Here is a 25,832-nt window from a genome sequence, read left to right on the forward strand (position 1 = left end):
GCGCGGTCCCGTGGCCTCGGCGCGCTCCCGGCCCGCGCGCCATCTTGGCTCTGGATCGAGCTCGAGGCGCGTGCAGTCACGGCGGTGAGAGCCGGAACCTAGCGGGGTTGGGGGTCACCTGGAGGCGGGGGGCGGGCAGGAGAGGCCGGCTTTGGATCGAGCTCGAGGCGCGTGCAGTCACGGCGGTGAGAGCCGGAACCTAGCGGGGTTGGGGGTCACCTGGAGGCGGGGGGCGGGCAGGAGAGGCCGGCTTTGGGCCGTGCGGCCTGCGGGACACTGGGGCGACGTGTGGCGATAGAGGCGGCAGAGGCCGGCGGGCCGACGCCTGGAGTTACCCAAGCAACCGCCCGCCCGCCTCTGCCCTCCCCGTGACCGGGTTAGGGGGAATGACCGGGAGTCTCGGGTGAGGGCTGCTCGGCCCTGCCCTGGGATTTCGGTGCGACGGAGGGCTTAGTTCTGTCTTTGAGGAGTTTTTAAAGGATAATTTATTGTTGAAAGTATTACATATGTCCCCCCCACCATTGACTCCTTCGAGCCCGCCCCGCCCAGGCCTCCCCACGCTATGTCTGTGCCCGTGACTTATGCGTATATACACACAAGGCCTTTGGTTGATCTCTCCCCACCCACCCACGAGGAGCATTTTGGCGAGGGCCCCCCTCTGCCTCGGAGCTTGAGGGAGTGGGACCTTCCTTAAAGGGCCGTGTTCCGGGAGTTTGGTTCAGTCTCGGGCCGAGGGAGGGTTATGGCCTGTCCGGGGCGATGGGGTGTATGGGGTCCCGCCCTTCCCAAGGCGAGGCCGGGATGGCCCTTGGTCTTGTTCCTGGAGATCTGGGAGGAGGAACAGGCTGCGTCCGGGGGAGCCAGGGTGCGGGTGGCCAGGGGCCCATTGCAGCGCGTTCACCCGATTCTCCTTGCAGCGGGCAGTGAGCTCAGGCAGCAGCCCCGGGATGGAGCACTACCGCAAAGCCGGCTCCGTGGACCTCCCGGCGCCGTCCCCGATGCCCCAGCTCCCTCCGGACACCCTGGAGATGCGGGTCCGAGACGGCAGCAAAATCCGCAACCTGCTGGGGCTGGTGCTGGGCCGTTTGGAGGGCGGCAGCACAAGACACGTGGTGTTCTCGGGTTCTGGCCGGGCTGCAGGGAAGGCTGTCAGCTGTGCCGAGATAGTCAAGCGGCGGGTACCAGGCCTGCACCAGCTGACCAAGCTGCGCTTCCTGCAGACTGAGGACAGCTGGGTACCAGCCTCACCGGACACGGGCCTAGACCCCCTCACAGTGCGCCGACACGTGCCTGCCGTGTGGGTACTGCTCAGCCTGGACCCCCTGGACCCCAATGAAAGTGGCTACCAGCCCCCAGGGGCACCCCCTGGCCTGGGCCCCACGCCTAGCTCCAGCTGTGGCCCCCGACCCCGAAGAAGGGCTCGAGACACGCGGTCCTGAAGACCAGCTGAGCAGGCTGTTCTCCAAGCCTGAATGTCTAGGGTGGCTGTGCCTTCTCTGGAAGCCTCTACAGCTGCTCAACATCCCCAGCAAGACTTGAGTCCACAGCAGTGGGCCTCCCTGTGCTGATTCCCCTTCCCTCTGGCGTATGCAAGGGGCTGCTACAAAGAGTGACAGGTGTGGGCTCTCAGCTGGGTTCTGGTTGCTGAAGAAGGGCTTACTCTGCCTTCCATCGGCAGCGCCTCTGATCTGCCTGCAGACAGAGGTCCAGGGAGGGGGTTAGGAAATAAAAGTTCTGCCGTTTGTCTGTCTGATGAGCCTCCCTCTGCTTGGCCTGCTATGTGGAAATGGGGTTAAGGGGGTGGAGGTCTCTGTCCTTGTCCCCCAGGAGCTCAGAGGCTGGAGACAGGAAGAGTAGGCTCAGGCTATTGCTGGGAGGATCTAGTCATTAACAAGCCTCAAACAGTAACCTGACTGACTATATCTAGATCCCTGGGTGGGCCTACTGTGCGCTTTGGGCTGGTTTAAGGACTCTGCCAGGGCAGACATTTTTCTCCGTCTGTGGCATATATAATAGTGGTTAAGATTATGGTCTCAGGCACCAGACTGTCTAGATTTGAATCCTGATTCTGCCTCTAGATTATTAGTAAGTTACTGCTTTGTGCCTTAGTGTTCTCATCCATAAAACAGGATATAGTGCTTACCTCATAGGGTTTTTATGAGGATTGGATGTAGAAATACACACATGTAACTCTTAGATACTACCTGGGCATATAGTGCTATGTAAATATTAATTGCCTAATTATTAATGACTCAGCCTACAAACGTGCTTTTTCTTATCTTAAAAACATACCTTCATCTCATATCTCCCCTCCAGGTTTCATCTTTGCCTTTTTACCCCTGGCTGCTGCTTTTCTGCCTCACACTGGCTTTACACTCTTAGATTCACTGTGGTCAGGTCAGGGGCATGAGGGAAGAGGTAAAGATTGCAGTGGTAACCAGGGGCCTGCAGGGACCAGAGCAGGATTGTGGGCAGTGGTGGACTCAGTGAAGAGGTGAGCCAATTGGGTCTCTCACTGGATTTTTTAAAAAATATTACATTTGATGTTCAAAATATTAGTTTCAAGTGTAAAGCATACTGGTTAGACATAACTTAGGAAGTGATCCTCCTGATAAGTCTTCCCACTGGATTTTGAGGTCTCCAATGTGTCTAGTAGCCTTGGTGTTCAGTCACCAGGAAAGCACAAAGTTAGGGTTCTTTTGAGCTCATGTTGTAGCAGGGTGGGCTCAGCAACTTGAGTGTTGAAGTGATGTTTGACTGAGTGCGGGCAGGAGGGGTTGAGGTGTTGGGGAAGACAGAGTTGGGGGGACTTGAGGCCTCAATAGGGCTTAGAGCAGGGATGAGGGGACCACAGGACCAGCAGGTTGTGGTCAAAACTTTGAACACTGCATCACCCTTTGCTTTCCAAGGTATGTTGCCCAGAGTGATGTGGAAGACCCTGAGGGAGAGGCAGATGATGGAGGTTCAGGGGATATTAGGAGAGACGGGGGAAACTCAGGAGCTGCCTGGCCAGGCCTCTCAAATGTAGAGGGTCATGAAGCATCCAGTATACCCCTAGGGACCGTGGTGGTGACTCAGGTGTCTTGCTACCAGCAACTGCCTGACTTCTCCCTATTCTCTGTGGCTAATCTAGGTTTTTCACTTCCTCCCAGTTTCTGTATATTGTCTTTTCTCTGAGCATCTCCACTGGTGTCTTCTACCATTGACAGCTCTTTGAGTGTCATTGGTCCCCAGAACTTTGGAACCAGGCTACTTGCAGACTATTGGTCTTTGGCTCAGCATCCCATCCTGATCCACCCTGCTGTGGCCACAGTGGAATGATCATGTGGAATAAGCATGGTGACCTGTGCTGAAGGAATGATTCAGTAAGGTGCATCACAAGCTCTGGGTATCTAGGAGGGGCTCCCAATTAGGTCCTCATCAGAGGACCACCTGGGATCTCCAGGGTGATGGTAGGGGTAGTGTGGAGAGAAACTGAGCTGGGGTCAAGATCTCTTGGGAAGAACAGGGTCTGCAACTCAGGGAATCAGGAGATAGGCAACAGGCCGAGGAAGGGATGGCTAGTGATTCTGGGGCTTTTTCTCTCCTTGTTTTTTATAGGGCCCAACTGGGGCCTAGAAAAGGAAATGTGGGGAGGGAGCAGAGAGAAGTGAGGCCTTTAGCGGTTGGAAAGAGCTTGAGTTGTGTATAAGTGCTGATTCAGGTATTTGGGCTTGTTTTTTTCTACTCTATTGTTAAAGCCACTGCAGTATGTCATTTGCCTCCATTTTTTTTTTTTTTAAGAAAAGGTTGTGCATGCCCAGCTGGCATGGCTCAGTGGTTGAGCGTCAACCGAAGAATCAGGAAGTCACAGACACATGCCCGGGTTGCGGGCTCAATCCCTAGTGTGGGGTGTGCAGGAGGCAGCCAGTCTCTCATCATTGATGTTTTTCTCTCTGTCTCCCTCTCCCTTCCTCTTTGAAATCAATAAAAATATATTTTTTTTAAAAAGAAAAGGTTATGCCACTCCTAAACAGCTCTTTCAAGAAGTTGGATTGTGAATTGGTGGAGAGAGGTGATAAATAGCTGGAGAGGAATGTAGACTACAGAGAGAATTTTATTTATTTTTAATGAGCTGGCAGAGATTTGAACATGTTTGCAGGCTGACGGACAAAGCTTCTGATTTTCCTTATCCTGCTCCCCCCCATTTTTAAAATATTTTAAATATAATTTACTTCTTTCATGTTTTTGTTTATCTGTCTCCTCCTGATGAGAATGTTAGCTCCAAATTAGCAGGAATTTTTGCTTTGTTGAATGATGTAACCTAAGGATCTTTTTAATTTTTGTTGTTAATCTTCACTGGAGGACATTTTTTTCCATAGATTTTCAGAGAGAGTGGAAGGGAAGGAGGCTGGGGAGAGACAGAGAGAGAAACATCTATGTGAGAGAGACACGTCCATTGGTTACCTCCCGTACACGCCCCGACCAGGGCAGGGGATCGAGCCTGCAACCGAGGTACATGCGCCTTTGACTGGAATCGAACCCGGGACCCTTCAGTCCACAGCCTGATGCTCTATCCACTGAGCCAAACAGGCTAGGGCTAACCTGAGGATCTTGAACAAAGTAGGTGCTTAATAAGTATTTAATGAGTGAATGAATGAATATTGAGCCTCCACGTATGTCACCACACCCAGATCTCATCCCATGCCCAGATTAGTGGGCAAGATTCAAATTAATTCACTGGGTAGCCTTAAAGGATCCCCTTGATTGGTCACTGCCATGGCTCAGCTCATCTTTGGTTTGGTCCCTTGGGACCCTGGGCTCTGGTCACACTAATGCCTCACTCTTCCCATATAACATGAGACTTTTCTGCCTCTGAGCCTTTGCTCTTCCCATTCTGTCTGTTAGGAACTCGTCAAGAATGTTCAAAGGATACCAATGCTGGGCTTGGAGCATTCCTCAGGGCCTACCTCCCCATTCCCCTCTGTTTGTCTAGACTAGATCACCAGCCTGGAGCTCATGGATCAGGCCTCGTTCTGTAGGATATCTCCAGCTCCCACTTGGGTATTTACACTGGGGTGAAGTCTGGCTGCACTTCCGAGTCTGGCCACGAGGTGGTAGCATTCTCAAAGGGATAGCCCATCCCTTCCTTTTGCTGTCTGCAGAGGTCCCCAGGAATGTCAAGACAGAGAGGATAGTCTAGGCTTGAAATTTGGCCCTCAGTGGGCGCAGTGACTTCTCAGTTATTCAACAAACAGTTAATGATCACCCATAATGTAACAAACATCACTGGGTTTGGAGCCTCCAGTCCCATGAAGACTATAACCACATATACTCGTACAGATAATTTCACTATTGGTGTGATGAGTTCAGCGATTAGGGAAGTTCATTAGACTTCAAGAGTTCAGAGCCCCTTGTCCAATCTTTAGGGACAGGCAAAGAAGAAGAGGAAGTGATGCTTGTATAGAATCGAGAGAAAGAAGTGGAAAGGGCATTCTGGGTAAAGTGCAGGCATGAACTAAGACATAGAGGTGAGAGGAGCAGAGAAGTGATCACTGGAGTTTGAAGTTCAAGGCAGGAGCTTGAGGAATGAGGCTCAGATGTGAGGGGGGACCAGACTGGAAGGGCCTCAGTGCCTGGCTAAGGAGCTTGGACTTTTTCTTTAGGGTAATGGAAAGTCACTGAAGGCTTTAAGAAGGAAGTGCTGTCAAATATAAGATTAGTATTAGATAGCTCTGGCTGCTACAGTGTGGAAGGTGGGTTGAGGGCACAGGGCAGGAAGAGCAGTGAGGAGGCTGTCATAGGCATCCAGGGGGAGATGGTGAAACCAAAATATGGCTGTATCAGGCCCCAGAGAAGCCCCACCTTGCCCACAAGAATTTTCAAGACCTGGCACTTTGAAAGGATTCTTGGCCCAGTACGCTCTCCCCCACCATTTGAGCCACCGCAGTCCTTCTGTTCTTGAGGCTCCTTTTGGCTCTATTCTAGCTATGATTATTCTGGCTAGAACCTGGGGCTGTCAGTTTCCACATGGAGGCCACAGTGTCCTAGGTTCCTCTCTGTAGATCTGTCAGCCTTGAGCTCAGCCTACACCCCAGTGATCCTTTCATGAACTCCCTTCTTTGACAGAAACACCCAGACAGACGTGTGACTTAGGAGCCTCCTCCACCAGGGAGCCAGGGTGAGCATTGGTCACTCCCTGCACCAGAATTCATGTGTACACACATGTGAGCACATGTGAGTGAGTGCATGCATGCACATGTACCATTGGCAATACTCATACTGAGGGAAGGGCATCCCAAGGCAGGCGGAGGGGCATCACCTGAGGAAAGGTGTGGAGGGAGGGGAGTGCAAGGCATTGCTTGGGGAGCAAGGGGGAATGTTGTTAGCAGGGTCGGTCTGGCAGGGACAGGTCAGAGTCAGTGGGGGGGTGGAGGAGGGGTCTGGAGCCATGGCCGTGTACTACATGCAGGGAGCATCAGAGCCAGGTTTTGAGCAGGGGCTGGGAGAGTCACCTTCACTTACAGTCTCATGAATATGCACAGAACCTGTTGAATTATGCAGAAAGAAAGGATGTAAATGTATATGCAAATTTGGTGCTGCCCTCCCTGTTGCTATGGAAACCAAAGAAAAGCAAGGGGGGCCCAAACCCTGGGGAAACCAGGCTGGAGAGACGGGAGAAAAGGAGACTCTCCTCTGTCCTTCGCTCTTCCCATTCCTGCTGTTTTGATCTCTTTCTTTGCCTCACTCTGTCTTTGTCTCCCTTTGCCTTGCTCTCTCTCCATTTCTCTGCCTCTCTTGATCCTTCTGTCTTTATCTTTGTCTCTATCTCTCTCTGTCTTCTCCATCTCTATTTATCTCTCCTGTGGGTTTTTTTGGGGGGGGGGGGTGGTGTTTGTTTGTTTGTTTGTTTCTCAATCTCTGTCCGTGTCTGTATATCATTGACTCCATATCACTGTTGTTCTGTGACTCTGATACACTGTTTTCTCCCTGACTTCATGTGTCTCCCTGTCTCTGTCTCTGTGTCTAATCCCATGGGTCTCCCTCCTGCATCTCCTGGTCTCTGTGTCTCTGACTCACACCTTTCTTTCTCTGTATCTCTATTTTTGTGCCTGACTGTCTCTGATTGTGTCTATTTCTTGGTCTCTCTCCCAGGATCTCCTGCCTCTCTTTTGCTCTGACCTGTCTCTTTGAATCTCTTATCCCAATGCTTGTCTCTAACTGATGGGAAGACCAGGAAACTGCACATCTGTCCTTGCCTGATGGGATGTTCCACCCCTGGCACAGCTGCCCACATGTTCAAGGATTCCTAGGTGCTCTCCCCACATACAATCCCTTTTCCAGGCTGGCCCGTCACAGTGCTGTCACAGGAACTCTGTGACAGGCCCAGGCTGGCTGCCAGGACACCAGGGCTCCTGTCCCAGCCTGGGCCTGCTGAGTGACCCTGCCTAGTGTTCCTCCCTCTCTGGATCGGCAGTCTCAGCTCTCTCTCCGTGAAGGTGGTGAGCACCTTGAGGAAATGATGTGTAGGGAATGGGAACTGAGAGACAGGTCTTAATGGTTCACACATCTGGCCCTTTGCCCAAGGGCTGACGTGAGGGGTCTGGCTGGGGCCCAGGTATGGGGGTGTCTGGGGCTAGTTGAGACCAATCCTAGCCCCCAGAGAAGCCTCTTTGCTAAGCCACAGAGTCAAGCAGGAGTCTTCCCACGGTCTATCCATGCTCCTGTCTGCTATCGTCTCAGCCATCCAATTCCCTATTTGAGGCCCTTTGTGTGCCTGCCTTCATTTGCTTTATAGTTCTAGAGCACCTATTTTGCTTTTATTTTATTTTTTCCATTGCGAGGATATTTTCCCATTGATTTTTAGGGAGAGCAGAAGAGAGAGGGAAAGACAGAGAGAAACATTGATGTGAGAGCAACACATTGATTGGTTGCCTCCTGCATGCCCCTGACCAGGCTGGGGAGGAGCCTGCTACCAACGTATGTGTCCTTTGGTTCACAGGCCAATGCTCTCTCCACTAAGCCAAACCAGCTAGAGCATAGGGCACCTGTCCTACACCATTCTCTGCCTTCACAGATCCACAGTGATATAGAAATTACATCTGGACTTTTCATGTCCCCCCACCTCCACAAGAAGAGGCTCTTTGGTCCAGGCGAAGAACACAAGATTCTTCAGCCCCATACTTTCCTATCCCTGGCAGCCTCAGTTTGAAAATATAAAGCATATGCAGCTGCCAAAGTCATGGACCAAGGTTAATAGAGAAAGAGATAGAGACAAGAGAAGCTGGATCTATGGAGGCAGCATGCCTCCATACAGGGTTTGGGATGGGGTATGGGAAGCTCAGAGCAGGACTTGGGGTGAGGATGGGCCAGAGTACTTTGAGGGCAGGTAAGCCACCTTATGTAGAGGCGGAGGGCTTCCCCTTTTGGTTCTGGACTCTGGGCAGATTGCCTTACCTCCAGGCAGGCATTAGACATGGGGGGTCTGGCTTGGGCCCAAGTGTGGGGGCGGTCAGTGCAGTCAGGGCAAGTCCCCCTTCCTCCAGGAGGCTGCCAGGCTGAGCCCCCAGCTTTCCTCCCCTCCAGAAAGAACACAGACACAATCACTCTTCCCATCGACTGTGATTCACCCACATTCAGGCCCAGGCGTGATCTTGCTTCCAGGAATTCCATGTTTGAATTAAAAACCTCCCAGACATCCCATCCCACCCCACCTGGGCCAGTTGAGCCAATGGGGGTTGGAACAGGGTCAAACAGGGCTTGCTGGGGGTGGGGGGTGGGCTTCAGACAGAGGCAGATGCAGGGAGAGAAAAAAGATCAGGAGAAAGGTGGAGAGACAAAGACTGAGAGGCAGAGGGTAATGTAGATAGAGAAGATGGGGAGAAAGACAGACAGGGAGAAGGAGAGACATAGAGACATCCGTGGGGAGAAAGCCAAAGCCTGCAGATGAAGGAGACTCCAGTGCCCACCAGGCTGGTGCTAAACACTTGACTGGATTATCTCATTTAATTGCATCTTCACAAGAGTCTTAGGAAATATGCACTGTTATGATGCCATTTTACTCCGGAGGCAATTGAGGCACAGAGACATTACATCACTTGCCTGAGGCCACAAAGCCAGTCAGTGGTGGAGTTAGGTATTTGAGCCCTTTGCTCCACTGAAGAGCCAAGGCGAGAGACAGATACAGGGACAGAGGTGGGGACCGATTCTCATACCAGCACTCCTGGGGACTCTGGAGTCCAGGACTCATCTGGCAGGGGGAGGGCTTTCCCATCAGGCCCACAGACATGAGGCTTTCTGTTCTTTCTGTCAGAGAGACACAGAGGGAGAGAGAGACAGAGAAAGACATCAGAGCAGAGAGAGAGAGAGAGAGAGAGAGAGAGAGAGAGAGAGAGAGAGATATGAAAGGGGAACTCCAGGCCTCAGAATCCCTTCCTCCTTCCTGCCCCCCTGGCGAGCAGCCTGTCCTGCTTGTGCTTCAGATCCGGCCCAGCCAGCACCTTGTTCTGGTGGTGCCCGGGCTTTGAGACTCATCCTCTCTTCCCCACACGTTTACTGAGCACCTGCTGGTTGAGAGGTACTCCTGCCCCACATCTCCTACCTTTCTCTTCTCTTTCTCTATTGAAAAATCCTTTCCATTGTCTAACTTTAACCCCCTGGGATACGTTCTGCAATAAAAGATTAAGATGAGAATTTGGGGATAACTCGATATGAAGATTAGTCTACCATACACTGGGGTTGTCTGAGCACAGAGAAGAGGTCCCGAAGGCTGGCTTTGGGTGCCTTCTGGTTTGGAGGCTCCTTCTAGTTGGTTTGGGGAGAAGGGTCATTGGCCCAGCTGGTGGGGGCCTGGAGAGCTGAGCTGTCAGCAGCCGGGAGGATGGGGGAGAGAAGAAAACCAGGAGCTATCCTGGGGGAGCTGGGGAGTCCACGTTATGGTTTCTAATGTCTTAGTCCTGGTTTCAATTACCGCCAGGGCCCCCAGGATTCCCTGACCACTGTAGGCTCCCAAGCTAGAGGAAGGCTCAGGACCCTCCTGGGAAGGCCGGAAACCAAGGCTCAGGGGTGGAAGACTGGGGGCAGGGCAGTTTGTTCTCATCCTCTTCTTACCTCTTGGTCTGGGAGAGGACCCCAGACCAAGAAGGGCTCTGGGGGCAGCAGGAAGGCTGGGGAAGAAGGGGCCTACACTGTGCTCATGGGCCCCTGGTGGAGGGTATACAGCAGCCAGCTCCATGGCACCAGCTCGGTCCCACTGGCCCCATCTCACTCCCAGCTCTAAAGCCCAGGGCCCATTCTGGCCTCACCTGGCTTCTTTTTGGTCCTGTAACAACCCTGACTCCTGGCTCTCCTTGAACCGCTCTGTCTCCTTTTTAAAAAATCCTCAACCGAGGATATCTTTTCATTGATTTTTGGCGAGATTGGAAAGGAGAGCGAAAGACAGAGAGAAACATCGATGTGAGAGAGACACATCAATTGGTTGCCTCCCACACACACCCCAACCAGGGCTGGGGATCAAGCCTGCAACTGAGGTATGCGCCCTTGACCGGAATTGAACCCAGGACCCTTCAGTCCATGGGCCGACACTCTATCCACTGAGCCAAACTGGCTAGGATGAACCCCTCTGTCTTTTAATCACGGTTCCCAGGATTTCAGCTGCAACCCTTTCCTCCCCTGCCTTTCATCACACCCTCTCCCTGCTCCCTGATCTTGTTCTCTCCCAGCATCCTCATGGTGCCCAGGTCAGTGTAAGACTCTGACGAATGCCCATGCAACCAGCACTAGTGCAGAGGGTACTGAGGGCACTGGGAGCTGTTGGACGGGACAACACACCTTCAGCCATCCAGTGAGCCCTCTCAGCTTCTCTGTTCTTCCCTCCTTGCCCCTCCTGGCCATCATCCCACATTCAACTGGGCATGTCAAGCCCCAACTCTCTCTCCAGCTCAGTGAATGGCACTGTCATCTCCCAGTCATCTGTGCTTTTGTATACAATGTTCCCTCTGTGCCTGGCACACAGTAGGTGCTAATAAATGTCTGTTAAACTGAATTTGATTCTCTTTTCGACTCCCTGCCCCCCCCCCCCCCCCCCGCACACACACATACCCCCTCCCCCGTAACCCCCCACAGCCCATCTCTATTTGTTTCCCTGGGCCTGGGTATCTGTGACATTGTCTTCAATTCTCTAATTTTTCTCTAACAAAACACAGAAGTTGAGTTTCAAGGGGGTGGGGTGGGGTAGATTGAGAGCGCCCCCCCCCCCCCCCCCCCCCCCCGCCCTGGGAGAATACAGGCTGGCTGGGAATGGAGCTGTGGAAGACAAGGGAGGGAGCCAATCTTGGGGCCACATGGCCACCAGTTCATCAGTCCTGTTTGGAAATCCCCGTTATCAGGGAGGCAGCTTTACAGCAGCAGGGATCAAGATCAGACTCTGGGCTGGCACTGGAAGGAGACAGTCCTCTGAAGACATATGCCTCCTCCATGAAGAATGGGTAGTGAAGGAGATCAGGGCCCACTGGGGAGGGAAGGGAGGGAAAGAAGGAGGGAGAGAGGGGGAAGGGAGGGACTTTGTGCTTCTGAGCAGGGAATTAGTTTCATGCAAATTTTTGCAGCACAACATGAAAAACTGCATCTGTGATTTTGCAAGTCTGTGCCCCTGTTCCCACCTTCAAACACATATAGGCCCCTAGTGTCCCCATCCTCCCTGTGCCTCTCCTCTGGGTCTCTACCCATCCTCTATCTGCTTCTCTTCCCAAACTTCACCCAGACCACAGGAGCACCCAGGAGGAGGGCTCTGGGGAGAGCAGACACTGAACTAAGTGTCTTGGGGCCTGTTCTCTATGTAAAGAGTGACATGGGGTTCCTCCAGGGTTCATGGGAGCAAATGGAGAAGATGAATCTGAGTGCCTCCTGTCCTCTGTCTTGAGCCCTATGGCCCTGCCCCAGATCAGGCTGGAGGTCTCTCGCCTATGGGTCACTGCAAATACCTCCTCCCTGGCAGCCCCGCTTCCAGCCTTAGCCTTTCTCACCACCCTTTCTGAATGATCTCTCTAAAACAAAAACCAGGTTCCACTCCTCACCTACTTTATGCCTTTCCAGGCCTGCGTGGCCTTGGCAACAAAGGTGCTTCAGGATGTGGTCTCTGAGCCTCTCAGCCTGCCTTCTGGGTCTCTGTTTAATCCCTGGCTGGATACCAAACCCTGTTTCCCATCCCTCGAGGCTGTGAAGCACCCAGATGGGCTTCCTCTCTGTGCCCTGGGACTTGACTCCCAGGTCGATGTTTCCTGCTTGCTTCCTTGCATCATTCATGATCTGTTTAAACCTATTTTAAGTTTTAGAAGCCCCTGTTCTATGGCAGACCTAGCTCAGAGGTTTCAGAAGATGGAGCTCACACAGGCACCACACAAGTAACTAGGTAGGTAAATGTTGCCCTGATTGGTTTGGCTCAGTAGATAGAGCCTTGGCCTAAGGACTGAAGAGTCCCGGGTTCGATTCTGGTCAAGGGCATGTACCTTGGTTGCGGGCACATCCCCAGTAGGGGGTGTGCAGGAGGCAGCTGATCGATGTTTCTCTCTCATTAATGTTTCTAACTCTCTATCCCTCTCCCTTCCTCTCTGTAAAAAAATCAATGAAATATATTTTTTAAAATGTCATACTAACTACTATAAGGAAAAGGTATGGCGCTATGGGAGAGGACAAAGGGGCTTCGTCTAGGCTTCTCTTAGATGACATTTAGGCTGTCACCTGTTGCCTGAGGGGGCTATGGCGTTAGCTACTGCATTCTCACACGGATAAATTATATACTCACCATCTTCTCTGACTAGAATGTGAGTCCCATGAGAGCAGGGGATTTTAAAATATTTTTTAAGGCAAAAAGTAAACAGTAAAATGCACAAACCTTATGTGCACAGCTCAAATTTTGACATATGTTGTACACTGTTGCACCCTCCCCCCAACAAAGATAACTGCAATTCCAACTTCTATCACCATAAGAGAATTTTGCCTGTTTTTGAGCTTTATATAAATGAAATCACTCAATATGTATTCTTTTAAGTCTAGTTCTTTTCCCCCCCTTTGCTTAACATTTTGTCTGTGAGCTCTATCCATTTTTGTTGTGTGTAGCTATAGTTGATTCTTTTCCATTGCTGTTATTATATCACAATGCATGCATCCATTTGAATAGTTTCCAGTTTGAGGCTATTATGAATAAAACTGCTATGAATGTTCTTTGTGAATTTTACAATGATTTCTTCTGGGTATATATCTAGGAGTGGAATTGCTGGGTCATAGGGTATACATATGTTCAGCTTAGCAGATCTTGCCAAACAGTGTTTCAAAGTGGTTGTACCAGCTTATACTTGTACCAGCAGAGTGTGGAGTTCTAGCTGCTCCACATCCTTGATAGGGCAGGGATTTTTTATTAGTTCAGTGCTGTATCCAATCACTTAGATCAATGCCTGGCATTTACTAGGTGCTCCATAAATATTTATTGACTTCCTTATGAATGGGGGAGCCATCAGCATTCCTGGGGTCCTGCTCTGGCCCTGGCACTAACTTGCTGTGTGACTCTGGGCAGGTGACTCTCCCTTTCTGAGCTGTTTCCCTATCTGTAGCTTCAGGAGACCAACACTAGGGGCTTTGCCTTCCATTGCCAGCTGTGTGCTGTGAAAGCTAGATACCTGTTTATTCATTCACTCCACTTGTGTTAATTAAGGTCCTACTATGTACCAGGATGGTGAGGACAGGATCTGTGACAGCCTCTTTCAGGTTAGCCAAAACCAGGGGTCACTGTCCATCTTGTCCCCACCTCATCCTCCTGGAGCCTGCCCCACCTTCCTCTGTCCAACCCTGACCCCAGGGGGAGGGGGTCTGGAGCAAGCTTGTGGATGGAAAATGTGATTAATAATCAAAAAAACATCCAAGAGGAAGAGACCAGGAAAACAACTTGGAGAAGGCTCCTTGCCCAGGGGAGGGGGGCCATGTCCTGGGCCTTGGGACAGCTCCGGCCGCCCTTTCTGCCGCCCTTTCTGGGACGCTGCCACAGGAGTGGGTAATTTTAGCCAAAAGTGGGGGAAAAAAAGCCACCGTAATTATTTATGAAAAATATGCCCCCCAATGTAAATTATGCTTCCCCAGGGGCTATCCATTATTCTGTTATTTCCATCCTAGTGGTCCCCCTGCTTGGTCAGGCTGGGGGACCCTGGAAACACTGGGCTGGGGGCAGAGGAGACATTTCAACATGAAATGTTTTGTTCATTAACAGAGAACTTAGGGGGAAATTCCCTTTTTGCCTGGGCCTCAGCAGCGCAGGCAGATACTCAAAAGCTATTATATTTAAAAAATAAAAAAGAGTCTGGGCTGCAGAGTGAGGAGGGGGTTTATGCTGGGGGGCAGGCATGGACGTTCTCTCCCCTTCTCTTAGACTCTGGACTTCCAGGGGTTTCCTGAGCCTTAATCCTCCCTCCTTTTGGGAGATTTCATCCTCAGTGTCTCAGGTTGCCCTCAAGCTTCCTTCTGCCATAGAACAGGGGCTCCTAAAACAGAAGGAACTGGGGTTAGACTAGAGTTAGAACTTCCAACTAAGGAGGAAGGAAGGATGTTAAAGAGAAGGAGGGGAGGATTTGGATCTCTCAAGTAATTTGGAATTCTGAGAGAATATATTGGGATCAGCTGGCAGCAGATCTGAGCGGGGGGTGGAGGGGTCTGGAACAGGAGTGAAATCACCTCTTTCTATCAGGGTGGCTTTAGAGGGGACGGGGAAGAGGAGTCAGCTCCTGAGAAATGAGGGGCAATTCCAGGCTGACTGTGTACATTCTCCCTGAGGGCTTTGGCCCTCGCGGATTCTCTACCTTTAGGAATCTTTGCTGTTTTCTGGTGCCAGAGGTTGGAAGGTCAGGGCACACTTAGGTGGAGGTTCAGATGACAGGATTCCAGAGGATGGGTGTGTTGTGAGTGGGCCTAGTGCTGTTCCAGGCTGGTGCTGGGAGCCGCCTCAGGATGGAAGTGAGTGGTCCGGGGGTGGGGGTGGGGGGGCTGGGCTGCACCCTGAGTGTGTGTGTGAGTGTGTGTGTGTGTGTGTATGTGTGTGTGTGCGCGCGCGCGCGCGCGTGTGTGGGTGCTCTGGGCCCCCCTCCCTTGCTCGGCCTAGGGCTGTGTCAGGATCGGATTTCTCGGCGCCTGGAGCCTCCGCGAGGCCGAGCTGTTCCCGGGCCTCGGCCAAGCCGCCCCGGGCGCTGGCACTGCGTGAGGAAGCAGGGGGGTGGTGAGGAGGAGCGAGGGGGAGCGAGGAGGGTGTTTACGTAACCGCCTCCTGGAGCCCGCCCCAATCCGCCAAACCCCAGTGTGATTGAGAGAGTGTGTGACATGCGGTGTGGCTGAGTCCATGGCTGGGCGCCTGTGTCCACGTGTGCCGTCTCAGGGTGGAATAAGCGTGTGAATCGGGGAGTTTCGCCCTTCTGGGCCCTCCAGCTCCCAGCCCCAAGCAGGGACCCTGACTCCCAGGGTGCCACATGGAGGTTAAATATAGGCGTTTGACTCCTTGAGACGGGGCGTGTGACTTTACCTGAGGATGTGCCTGACGTTCGTAGGGAAGGCACAGAGCCCATGTGTGAGTGTGTGTTTGTAACTGGGCAGCCAGGTGGGTATGTGCCCCATGGTCGAGCAGGTTAGAAATAAGCACCGTTTTGGGGGAGAACTGGAAAAGGTAGACATGGGAGGAGGGGCGCTCCTTCCTTTAGGACACACATCAGTGGGAATGGGGCAGGGTCCTGGCTACCCAACGGCTTGATTCCTGAGGGTCGGGGGTGAGAAGGGTTCCAAATTTAGGTCACCTGCCAGGGTGGAGGAGGGTGGAGACAAAAGTCCTGCCACAGAGCCTCCTTCAATGGTGGGTATGAAACTCCAGGAACTCAAAGTCAAGGAGAACGTCCCCCAGTTTCCCAGGGCCGTCCAGGGTTATCGAATATGAGACCCCCACCACTTGCAGGGCACAAGGGCTTCAACCGGGGCATTATTTCTTGCTGCCCCTTATGGGAGAGGCATGGTGAAGATGGGGTGGGACTGGGGGTGGGTGTCAGCTAACTGGGGTTTGGCTTAAGGATAGGTTAGAGAAGGGGGCTGGTGCAAAGCTGGGGAGGCCGAGGATGAGGCTCCTGATAAAGCTGGAGAGGGGACAGGACCAGATCCTGCCAGGGCTTTCTGCCCCCAGGGGCAGTGAGGTCCCGGTGGGTTCCACACGAAGGTTTAGGAAGCTCAGAAGCTCATGTGCAGATAAGGCATTGGAGGCGGCAGGAGCGGAAACCCAGGAGTGATCTGTTGTCCAGCTCAGGTGGGAAGAGAATCGGTCCTGGTCAAGCGCTGGGGGCGAGAATGGGGGGGGGGGGGGGCGCACCCTGGTTGTTTTGTAGCTCGGCGCGGCCTCTGTGCAGGAGCGGCAGCCCGAGGGGGAACGCGCGTCCGGCACCGCCGCCAGGTGTCGCTGCGGCCCTGGGGAAGCGCGCGGTGGCGGCCGCGGGGTGCTGCGCCGGGGGAACGGCGGCTGGACCGACGCCGGGATCCCATTCGACCTGCGCCCCTAGTCCCGGCTCATTCTCTGACACACCTACATGGCCGGCTCCCGGTCCCGGTTGCCCCGCGCAGGCCTTGTCCCGCCACCCGCGGATTTAGGCACCGCCGACGGCAGCCTTCGGGTGCCCAGGCGGAGACGGTCGGGGCGGAACTCGCCGCCGCTCTCAACCTGGCAGAAACAGGCTGAGCCCGGGACCTGGAGGATCCCGAGGTCAAATCAGTCCGCCAATGACCCGTGGGTGGCGACGCCTGCTCTCCCTCTCGGAGAGGGCAACCCCCTGAGCACCCAACCACGCCCACTTTCGGTGCAGGGGAAGGGGCCATTTCTGACCCCCAAGATTCCGTCGCCCCCGCTCCTTCCTGGCACCCACCATCTGGTGCGGGTCTGCGACCCAGGGCCTGGAGGCTGGGGCCCGGGAGAGACCTGATAGGGGACACCTCGTATGGATGGGAGTGGCTGGGCTCAGCTGGGCGCCACAATTCAGGGCGCTGTGCGTCCTTAAACCCCAGCCGGCCCTCTCTGAGCCTCAGGCCCCTGACCCCGGCCGGTTGCACCGAGGGGCTTCTGCGGCCACTGAAGTGAAAGTGGAAGCCCGGACGGTGGCGGGAAGAAGGTTTTTCCTCTGCCATGGGAGTCCCTGAGGCATTTGTTGGGAAAGGGCCCGGCGCTCTGGGCAGCCTGCTGGGGAAGGGAGTGAGGAAACGGCGAGCTCGAGCTCGTTCTTTCCCCTCTCCCGCCCCCAGCCCCGGAGCGGCTCCCGGGAGGTGCAAGCGCAGGGATTATGGGTCAAAGGTCCAGTGAAAAATCCGCGGGGTGGAGATGGGAGTGGGCCGCTCGTCCTCCGCCTCTGGCACTCACCCTTCCTGGTGCGTTCTCTCGTGGCCTCAGAAGTTGGTGGGGCTGTCTAACCCCCCCTGCCGCCCCCCCACGGCTGTGCCCACGCGGGAGGCCCGGGGGCTGGTGAAGTGAGCACACCGGCCCCGAAGTGGCCCAGGCTGCAGAAGGAACACTCGAGCCCCTTCATCCCAGGGGAGGGTTCTCCCCAGGCCAGGTGTGGGGTGGGGGTGGGGGGTGAGGAAGGAGAGGGTGGTTGTGCTGGTGTCACGGGAGGTTTGGTGGGAGGTGAGGACCTGGGCTCCCAGCCTAGCCTAGTCCACTAAAGATTATGGGAGCACAAAGCCCCCTCACCGCCTCTCGCGGGGAGTGTGTGCGTTGCCGGGGCGGTGGGAATAGGGGAAGGGCGGAGACCAGTGGCCTCCTCTGCCCAAAGTGAGGCCTGGGCGCTCCGGCGCGCGCTCTTCCGAGGGAGATGCCGGCGGGAGGGCCCCGCGAGTTGGCTCGGTGTGCCAGGGTGTGGGTACGAGGTCGTCAGGGCCTAAACGTGCGGGAGTGTGCGCGGCAGAGACCTGGCCAGGGCTGAGTGAGGAGTGGGAATGAGCGACCCCGGGGGATGGGTGCGCGCCCAGCAGCCCCAGGGAATCCGGCGGAGTGGGTGTGGGTCTGTGCGCGCGCGCGTCTTGGAGACCCGCGGCCGGGGCTGCGCGTGCAGCGCGGAGGTCACGGCGGTCTGGAGGGCGTTCCCGAGAATGGGCGAATGTGAGGGGGCCACGCGTGCCAGTGAGGGCCAGGGTGTCAGCGGGGTGGGGGCGGCGTGTGCCAGCTCGAGGAGACCGGGAGGGGGCTCACAGGCCCGCGCAGAAGGAGTGTGCCCGCGCCAGCGGGCTGCGCGTGCCAGGCACGGGAGCGGGCCAAGGTGGGAGCGCGCGGGGGCCGTGGCCAGGAGGGGGTCGTGGCGCGCGGCCGCGGAGGCGCGGGGAGACAAGGCGGGAGGGGGAGGGGAGCGAGGGCGCGCGCGGCCGAGCGGGCGCCCGCGGTCACATGGGCGAGGGAAGGAGGGAGGGGACGCGCGAGGGAGGGAGGAGGATGGGGGGGTTTAAAGCGGCTGAGCGCCGAGGAGCCGGTGCAGAGCGGGCGGCGGCAGCGGCGGCGGTGGCTCCAGCCGGCGCGGTGCAGGGCTCGGCAGCAGGATCCGGCAGCGGTGTAAGCTCGGCGATCCCTGCCTCGCTCCCTGCCGGGGGCGATAGAAGGACAAGGCGCCGAGTCCGGGCTGTCCGAGGGCGCGGTGAGTATCCCGCGGCGGATCGAGCGCGGCCGAACCCTCCAACCCTCGGGCTGACCGACAGACCCGCGGCTCTTGTGCGCGCGGGAAGAGGGAGGGACGCGCGTGGGCCCTCAAACGGGTTGGGGAGACAGGAAAGTTCACAGGAAACTTTGCCCGAAAACTCGGGGGCTGGGGTGCCGGAGAAGAGGCCCCCCCACGTCCGGGCGAGCAGGGGGGTTGGGCGTGGTGGTAGTGGGGGCGGACGATCGGCGTGGGGAAGGTGGCCCGGCTGGATGGACCTGGCGCCCCTGGTCTCCCTCACCCCTCCGCAGAGCGCGCGGGGTCTGGGAAAATTCCTGAGCGGGGGTCGCAGTGACCCCCGCGCGCCCGGAGGTAGCTTCCTTCTCCGGCAGGAATCTGGACCTCAGAGCGTCTAGTGGTTTGAACGGACGCGTCTGCCAGTGTCTGTGTGTCCGTGTGAACCCGTGTGTGTGTGTGTGTGTGTGTGTGTGTGTGTGTGTGTGTGTGTCTCGGCATGAGCCCCTCTGTGTTTTCCCGGTGAGTGTGCCTGGATGTCTCTCCACGCAGTGGGTCTCCTCCGGTGTCTCTTTGTACGTCCTCCAGTGTTGCGTGTCCGTGTGAGTCCGTGTGTGGTGTGTTCGCATCTCTTTGTGAGTCCGCCGGTGTGTGTCTCCTCCGGCGCGGCTCGGTGGGAGCTGGCCCGAGTGTCCCTGTGTTATTCGGAGTAGTGTGTCTCTCGTGCGTGGGGGCTGGGCCGCAGGGAGGTCACCAGACGGACAGCTCTCCTCTCCGGAGCCTCTCCTCCTGCGTCTAGCTCTCGCGCAGCTCGCTCCCTTGGCCCCCTCCCCCCTCCAGTAGCTTCAGGCGGGCAGGACTATTTCACGCCTTGTTGAAAATTCAGGATTTTCTTTCTCTTTCCGACTAGTCTCTCTTTGAGAAGCGTCTGTGTGTGTCTGTGTGGCTGACAGCTTGTCTGAAACACTGGGTGTGTGTCTGCCTGCCTCTTTCGGAGTGTTTCTGTAACATCAGTTATTTTGCCTGTAATACTAGCCATAATTGTGTTTGTGTCACGAGGGGCGTTCGTGTGGCTGTAATCAGGGAGGTGGCGGGAGTCCGAAGTGCTGGGTGTGTTTGTGTATCTGTAATTGCTGTATGTCCAGGGGCTCTGAAACAGCCTATTTTTGTGTGTCTAATTCTGGGTGTGATGGCTCCCATTGCATGTGTGAGGATGGGGCTTCAACAATTGTATAGTCCTATGTCTGTAGGGCCAGCCTGGGCTGGGGTGGGGGTGGAGGGGCCTGTATGTCTTCAATAAACTATGCCTCCCTGTTGCCACTGTTCAAACCCACACGAATCCTCTGGACTGGTTCTTGGGGCTCCTGGTCAGGATTTGTGACATGGAACTAAGGTTCACACTCCATCAAGGCTAATACTCCACCTGGGGCCCTAGCCTTATCCAAACGCTAGGAATTTAAAGTTCACATTCAAGACTTCTTGGGATTCTGGAATTCATACTCAGATTCACACTGGGACGCTTAAATGCACATGACTCACACTCAGAATGACACCAGGACAATGGACTCACACTCGGGTGCACACTTACATTCTGGGGTTCCTATCCAGCTGTACCCTTCAGTCCTGGAGGTTACAGTCAGGCTCACATGGGGACTCTATGTTCACACTTAGGTTCACATTTTTATCCTAACTCGGCTTACAGACTTACATTGAGACCTAGAGCCCATGCTTAGAATCTCACTGAGGTCCTAGGGCTCACAATTGGACTCATGCTAAAACCTTGGAGCTTACTCCATTCACACAGCCTAGGGCTCATACTCAGAGTCACATTAAAACTAGGGGCTCAGTGTTATGTACAATAGCTAAGATCTGGAAACAGTCCAAGTGCCCATCAGTAGATGAGCGGATTAAAAAAGCTGTGGTACATTTACACAATGGAATACTATGCGGCTGTAAAAAAAAAGAAGGATCTCTTACGCTTTGTGACTGCATGGATCGACTTGGAGATTATGCTAAGCGAAATAAGCCAGTCAGAGAAAGACAAATATCACATGATTTCATTTATATGTGGAATCTAAGGAACAAAATAAACTGACGAACAAAATAGGTCCAGAGGCATGGATGCCTGGAACAGACTGACAGATTTCAGAGGAGAGGGGAGGGGAACAGGAAGGGATTAAACCAAAGAATGTATATGGACACAGAAGGCCTGGGTAGGGTGGGAGCTGGGTGAAGGAGGGCAAATGGGGGGGACATCTGTTATACTGTCAACAATAAAAAATTACTACAAAAAAAAAGACTAGGGGCTCACACTCAGACTCATATGAGGAACCTGGGGCTCACATGTGAACTGGAGGCCGCACACAGGGCGCAGGGTCATAGACTCATGCTTCCAGCTTAGAGCTCACACTCAGATTCAGACTAGAGCTCTAGTGATCGATTCCATGTAAGATTCTCACGTCCATCCTGGGATCACTTAGGGACCTAGTGTTCACACTCAGACTTACAGATGAACCCTGGCATTCACATTCAGAATGCCCTTAAGACTAGGGGCTCTCACTCACACTTACTCTAGGACTCTAGTGCTTATTTATACTGACTTGTGTGGGAATCCTGGAACTCGCACTTCAGTCCTGCAGCTTAGTGTCAGAGCATACCGTGACCTGAGTTCACACTCAAACCTATACTTCCATCTTAAAGTTCACATTCAGACTGACATCCCTGGTGGTTACATGACACTCACCCTTATGCCCAGATACATAGTAGGGCCCTAGTGCTCACATTCGGACTCATTGCTTCCATGCTGAGGTTTTCATATTCACGTGGGACCTTGGGTTCACACTTAGAATCACACCCAGTTACACTTTTATTCTGAGGCTCAGACATTCAGCTGCACACTGAGACTGTGGTTTTCGTACTCCCAGTGGAATTTAGAACTCATATTCATATACAGCCACGCTTCCTTTTGGTTTATGGTGTATATCAGTGCAGTTGGGGTGAGAAACTGAGACTGCTACAAGATCTGTCCCCTCCAAAGGTGGGCTAGGGAGGGCAGGGATACATGTGTGGTCACATCCCTCACATGAGAAGTGGGCTAATGGAGAGGATGATGGGAAAATGCTGGCATGGTAGCTGGACGGCACCAGGTGTAGACGGTAGGGTCAGACTGGACCTGGGTTCAGCAACCTCGGTACTTGAGTTCTGGCTAGGAAAGAATTCAGAGCCAAGACTCCAACAATTTATTTAGAAAAATCACAGAGGTGATTACAGAAGAAGCAGTTTGTAGAAGACATGGGTTTAGGAAACAAGTTATGGAGGCAAAGGACAGGCCCTTGGAGCTTCGAAAGAGAGGAAGATAAAAGGTGACTGGCATTAGGGGAGGGAAAGAAGAAGGGGAAGGGAAAGGTGTGGGCATGCTCCCAGGGGGGAGCGCACTGGGTCCTCGACCTAAAAGCTTTTAAGGGCGGAAATCTTAGGGGAGGTCCCATGGGAGGATCTCAATAGAATATTCCTTTCAGGGTCGGGGGGGTCTCCACTGATTGATTGGTCAGCGCCAGGGCGGGGGTCTTTATTCAATGCAGCTTGGTCCCGAGGTCACCCTTGGTGTCCCTTGTCTGGTTTTTCTGCTTTTCTGAGCCTGGAGCTGAAATTCAACTGAAGCCTGATGTTATCTCTAAGGAGGAAAGGTCAAGGGGTCTAAACTCAATGACCAGTGATATGCTAGGGGAGGAAAGGTAACCCTGGGGATGGGGTCCCCCACTACAATTATCCGTTGCTAGGCATCCAGGGGCTTTTCACCTGGTGACCTTCTGTACCTGGCCCATCGTCCTTGCTCTGCTCATATCCCTCTAACTGCCTACCACAAAAACACTGACCCAGTTAAACCTTCTGCCTTTACTTCCCCAAGGAGACTAGGCTCTTGGCAGGAAGGTCTGAGTAGCTTTTTGGTGAAGGGATGATATGTACTCTTAGAGTCTCCCATGTGCTTTGTTCATACATATCCCTTCTGTGGTAGAGAGCCAGGTGTGTGGAAATAAGACTCATGTCCTCCCAAGACATCTGCTCCATCCCAGTCATACTTGCCATGGGAGGGATACGATGATGACCTGGTGAGGGGGTAGGCCTCTGGCTCCTTTGACCCTCTACGGTTGTTGAGTTTCTGATTCTAAGGGAGGATGTAGCCCCTGAGAAAGTAGCTGGAGGAAGACACTGGATTGGAACCCACCCTCTCTTCTCTGCCCTGGCTGAAGCGGGGTAGGGGCCAGGTTATGTTATAGCACACAGTGTCTCCTGGAATACCTGTTGAGCCCTTTCCTTGTCTCCAGGGAATTCCCAGGGTTCTCCACTCTACCCCTCAGAAGAACAATAGCCCTAGAGGATGGGGGGTTGTGTTGTGTTGGGCTAGGTTGCAATCAACCCTAGCACTCTACGTGCCCTGGAGACTCTGCCTGGGCTTTACATGCATGCCCTCCCACTATGGGGCCAGCGGGTGGGGTACTTGAGATGTATTATCACCCTGTGGGAGCCCAGGAAGTCAGGACCTGGCCCTCAGGCTCAAATGATTGGGCTATGACAGCTCCTGCCCCTGAAGGGGACACATGCTCTCCAGCCCTGCTATGAGGGTGGGGGGCTTGGAGGAAAGGCGCCCTGCTCTCTGCCCCCCCATGGTGAGTTGAAGTGTAAATGAATCGGAAACATATGGAGTGGATTTTCTTTGAAATGCAGATGGGTTGTGGGGGGGGGGGGGGACCATGTGTGCCTGGTTTGTAGGGGGGGGGGGGAGTGTCCCAGAGAGCATGGAGGCTGAGGAGAGAGAGCTGACCTCCTCCTCCAGGCCAACCATGGGACATCAGCTGTGTAAACTCCTGTGGCCCTGAGTGACCACACCCACCAGGGCTCTTGGCTTCCTGTGGGGAGGAGCTGGGAAGGCAGGTGGTCCCTGTGGGCCAAGAGCACTGAGGTGATCCCCCCACCACCACCTCCTTTGCCTCTGCCAGGGCAGAGAGGCCCAAAGAACAGCCATGCTGGGTTGGGGGTCATCAGAGGTGGGAGCTCTGGGGGACACAAGGGATAGAAGGAGGAACTGGGGCAGATGTGGGGACTGATTTAGACCGGGCCGCTGTGGGAACCAGCTCCCAGAAGCTGGGGCTAGAGCTATAGTGGAAGGAACTGAAGTTAGATTACGGTGGTGACTTCTAGTCAGTGCAAGGGCTGGTCCTGGGGTTTAGAAAAGAAGAGTCCTCACTCCTGCAGGAGGATTGGTTTTCCCAGACCAGAGCAGTCAGCGTACCCCTCCAGACACTGTACCTCACCTGCACAACACTCAGCAAGGTTGCATAGTAATTGCCTGTGGGCTCTGTGGGACCCAGGGACTGGGTCTGCTTTGCTCCCCTCAGTACCCTGCCCCTGGCACAGACCTGGTACACAGAAGGGCCATATTGATTAAACAGTACATCTTTTTCTCTTTCATCAGACTGAGTGCTCCTCATAGGCAGAACTGTAACGCCAACTCCCAGCATAGTGCCTGAGAGGGACTAGGTGCTCAATATACGTTGAGGAATGAACAACTGTTGAGTGGGACAGACCACAGGGAGATGGGAGGGGGGGGGGGGGACTCCCTGGGGTTTCTGGCTTGAGATATAACAGCCTCTGTTGTACAGTCCTGTTTAGCTCAAAGGACCCCTGAGTAATTTGTAGGCTTGTCTAAAGGAAGGACTTCCTCGTACTTAGGGGAGGAGAGCAGAGGATAGGCAGCTTCTTCCTTGAAAAGGTTTGGACGATGGGAAATGGACAGGGCAACGACCCTGATTTTGTGGCCCAGTTCGGAGGTCACCTCTGTTCTCTCCCCAGCTTCAGGGTTTTTCAGGTGAGAAAGCCCTTCTTCCCCACGTTGTTGTGAGCACATCCCTTTCTCTAGGTCTGGGTTTCTTGGCCTCTAGCCGAGACAGTGGACCCCATCTCTGAGCCTCTGAGGCTGGGCTTTGAAGTTGTTAAGCTGTTGTGGGCACCACGGATTGTCTGTATTGGTTATTAACGGCTGTCTGAGAACACAGGGTTCGGATCCTAAAAATATCCTGTCCAGCCAGAGCCTAGGAGTTGCCAGTGTTGGCTGGTGTAGCGACGGCTGCATCTTGATCAGAAAGACGCAGAGCCAAGAGAGACTGGGAGAGTGGGGAAACTGAGGCAGCGTGAACAGGAGATGCACAGGAGACAGGATCTTTGTTTTATATAGAACAAAGATTTATAAGATCAGTGATGCCATTTAGTCAAATTATGGCAACATTTAGGGTAATCTGTTATCCTGCACTGCAGAGAATTTCCTTCTGAGATGTATCAGAAGATACGTCTGATATCAGATATAAAAATCAAGTCGTCAATAGTAACCATTTCAAGTCCAGCTTCAGGATGTTCCAAAATAAGTGTGTGGCAAAGAAAAAAATCTTCTCCAAGTTGACTTTTCTTTTTAAAGATGGTTAAAATTGATTTTTAGAGAGAGAGGGAGGGAGAGAGAGAGAAACATCAGTGTGAGAGAGAAACATGGATCAGCCGCCTCCTGCACGTCCTAGGAATCGAGTGACAACCTTTTCAGTGCACAGGATGATGCCCAACCAATTGAGTCACATTGGCCAGGGCCAACGGACTTTTCTGAGCCACTGTCCCCATCTCTACCTTCTAGAACCCTCCCTTACAGCCCAAGTCCTAATAAGGTTCTTGCAGCCCCCCCCCCTCTTCTACTCCCCCTCCACGTGACCTCTGACTCTCAGGCCTCTGTGTAGCCCCTCTCCCCTGGAGAAGGGAGCTGCGCAGTGATCCCACAAAGGTAAAAAGAGCCCAGCTCTGGAGGCAGATGCCCTGTGACCTTGGTCCTTGAGCTGACCTTTCTGGGCGCCTTCTTGAAATCATGGGCTGGGGGGCTGGGCCCTGGCCCAGGCCCGGAGAAAGCGCCGTTTTGGCATCCATCCAGGCCCCTGACGTCAATGACTCTCCAAATAATGGAATCAATATTGGGTGGGGTGGGGGGGCAAGCGTGAACCAGGCCCCAGCGATTAGAAACAGATCAGCACAAACCCGCAGCTGATTCTGATAGAGCTGCCTTGGAGAGCTAGGGTGGGAGGCCTGGGCGGAGGTGGACCTGGGTGGGAAGAGGGGGGCTCA

The 25,832-nt window shown here is 54.0% G+C and overlaps 2 protein-coding genes across 3 annotated transcripts in view; both read left to right on the top strand.

Moving 5' to 3' along the window:
• Positions 1-19: 19 nt before the first annotated feature.
• On the top strand, positions 20-1,751 carry RPP25L (ribonuclease P/MRP subunit p25 like). Of its 2 annotated transcripts, none has more exons than XM_070430136.1 (2): positions 20-84; positions 918-1,751. In XM_070430136.1, exon 2 carries the CDS (start codon positions 948-950, stop codon positions 1,437-1,439), a length of 492 nt encoding a protein of 163 aa, XP_070286237.1. In that variant the 5' UTR covers positions 20-84; positions 918-947; the 3' UTR covers positions 1,440-1,751. The 2 variants fall into 2 exon arrangements, with proteins under 2 accessions (XP_070286237.1, XP_070286236.1); XM_070430135.1 differs by lacking the exon at positions 20-84 and adding an exon at positions 98-185.
• A 16,741-nt stretch (positions 1,752-18,492) lies between these two features.
• The window catches only part of CNTFR (ciliary neurotrophic factor receptor), a 39,857-nt gene continuing 32,517 nt past the window's right edge, over positions 18,493-25,832 (top strand). The window contains exon 1 of the mRNA XM_070430137.1: positions 18,493-18,662. The gene's annotated coding sequence lies outside the window, so the exon portion shown is untranslated. The remainder of the gene's footprint in view (positions 18,663-25,832) is intronic.

This window comes from Myotis yumanensis, unplaced genomic scaffold, assembly GCF_028538775.1.
Source record: "Myotis yumanensis isolate MYYU_CA2020_CCGP unplaced genomic scaffold, mMyoYum1.0.hap1 SCAF_12, whole genome shotgun sequence".
Lineage (NCBI taxonomy): Eukaryota > Metazoa > Chordata > Mammalia > Chiroptera > Vespertilionidae > Myotis > Myotis yumanensis.

Coding starts and splice junctions, on each gene's coding strand:
- RPP25L (XM_070430136.1), top strand. CDS start 948: ATGGAGCACTACCGCAAAGCCGGCTCCGTGGACCTCCCGGCGCCGTCC.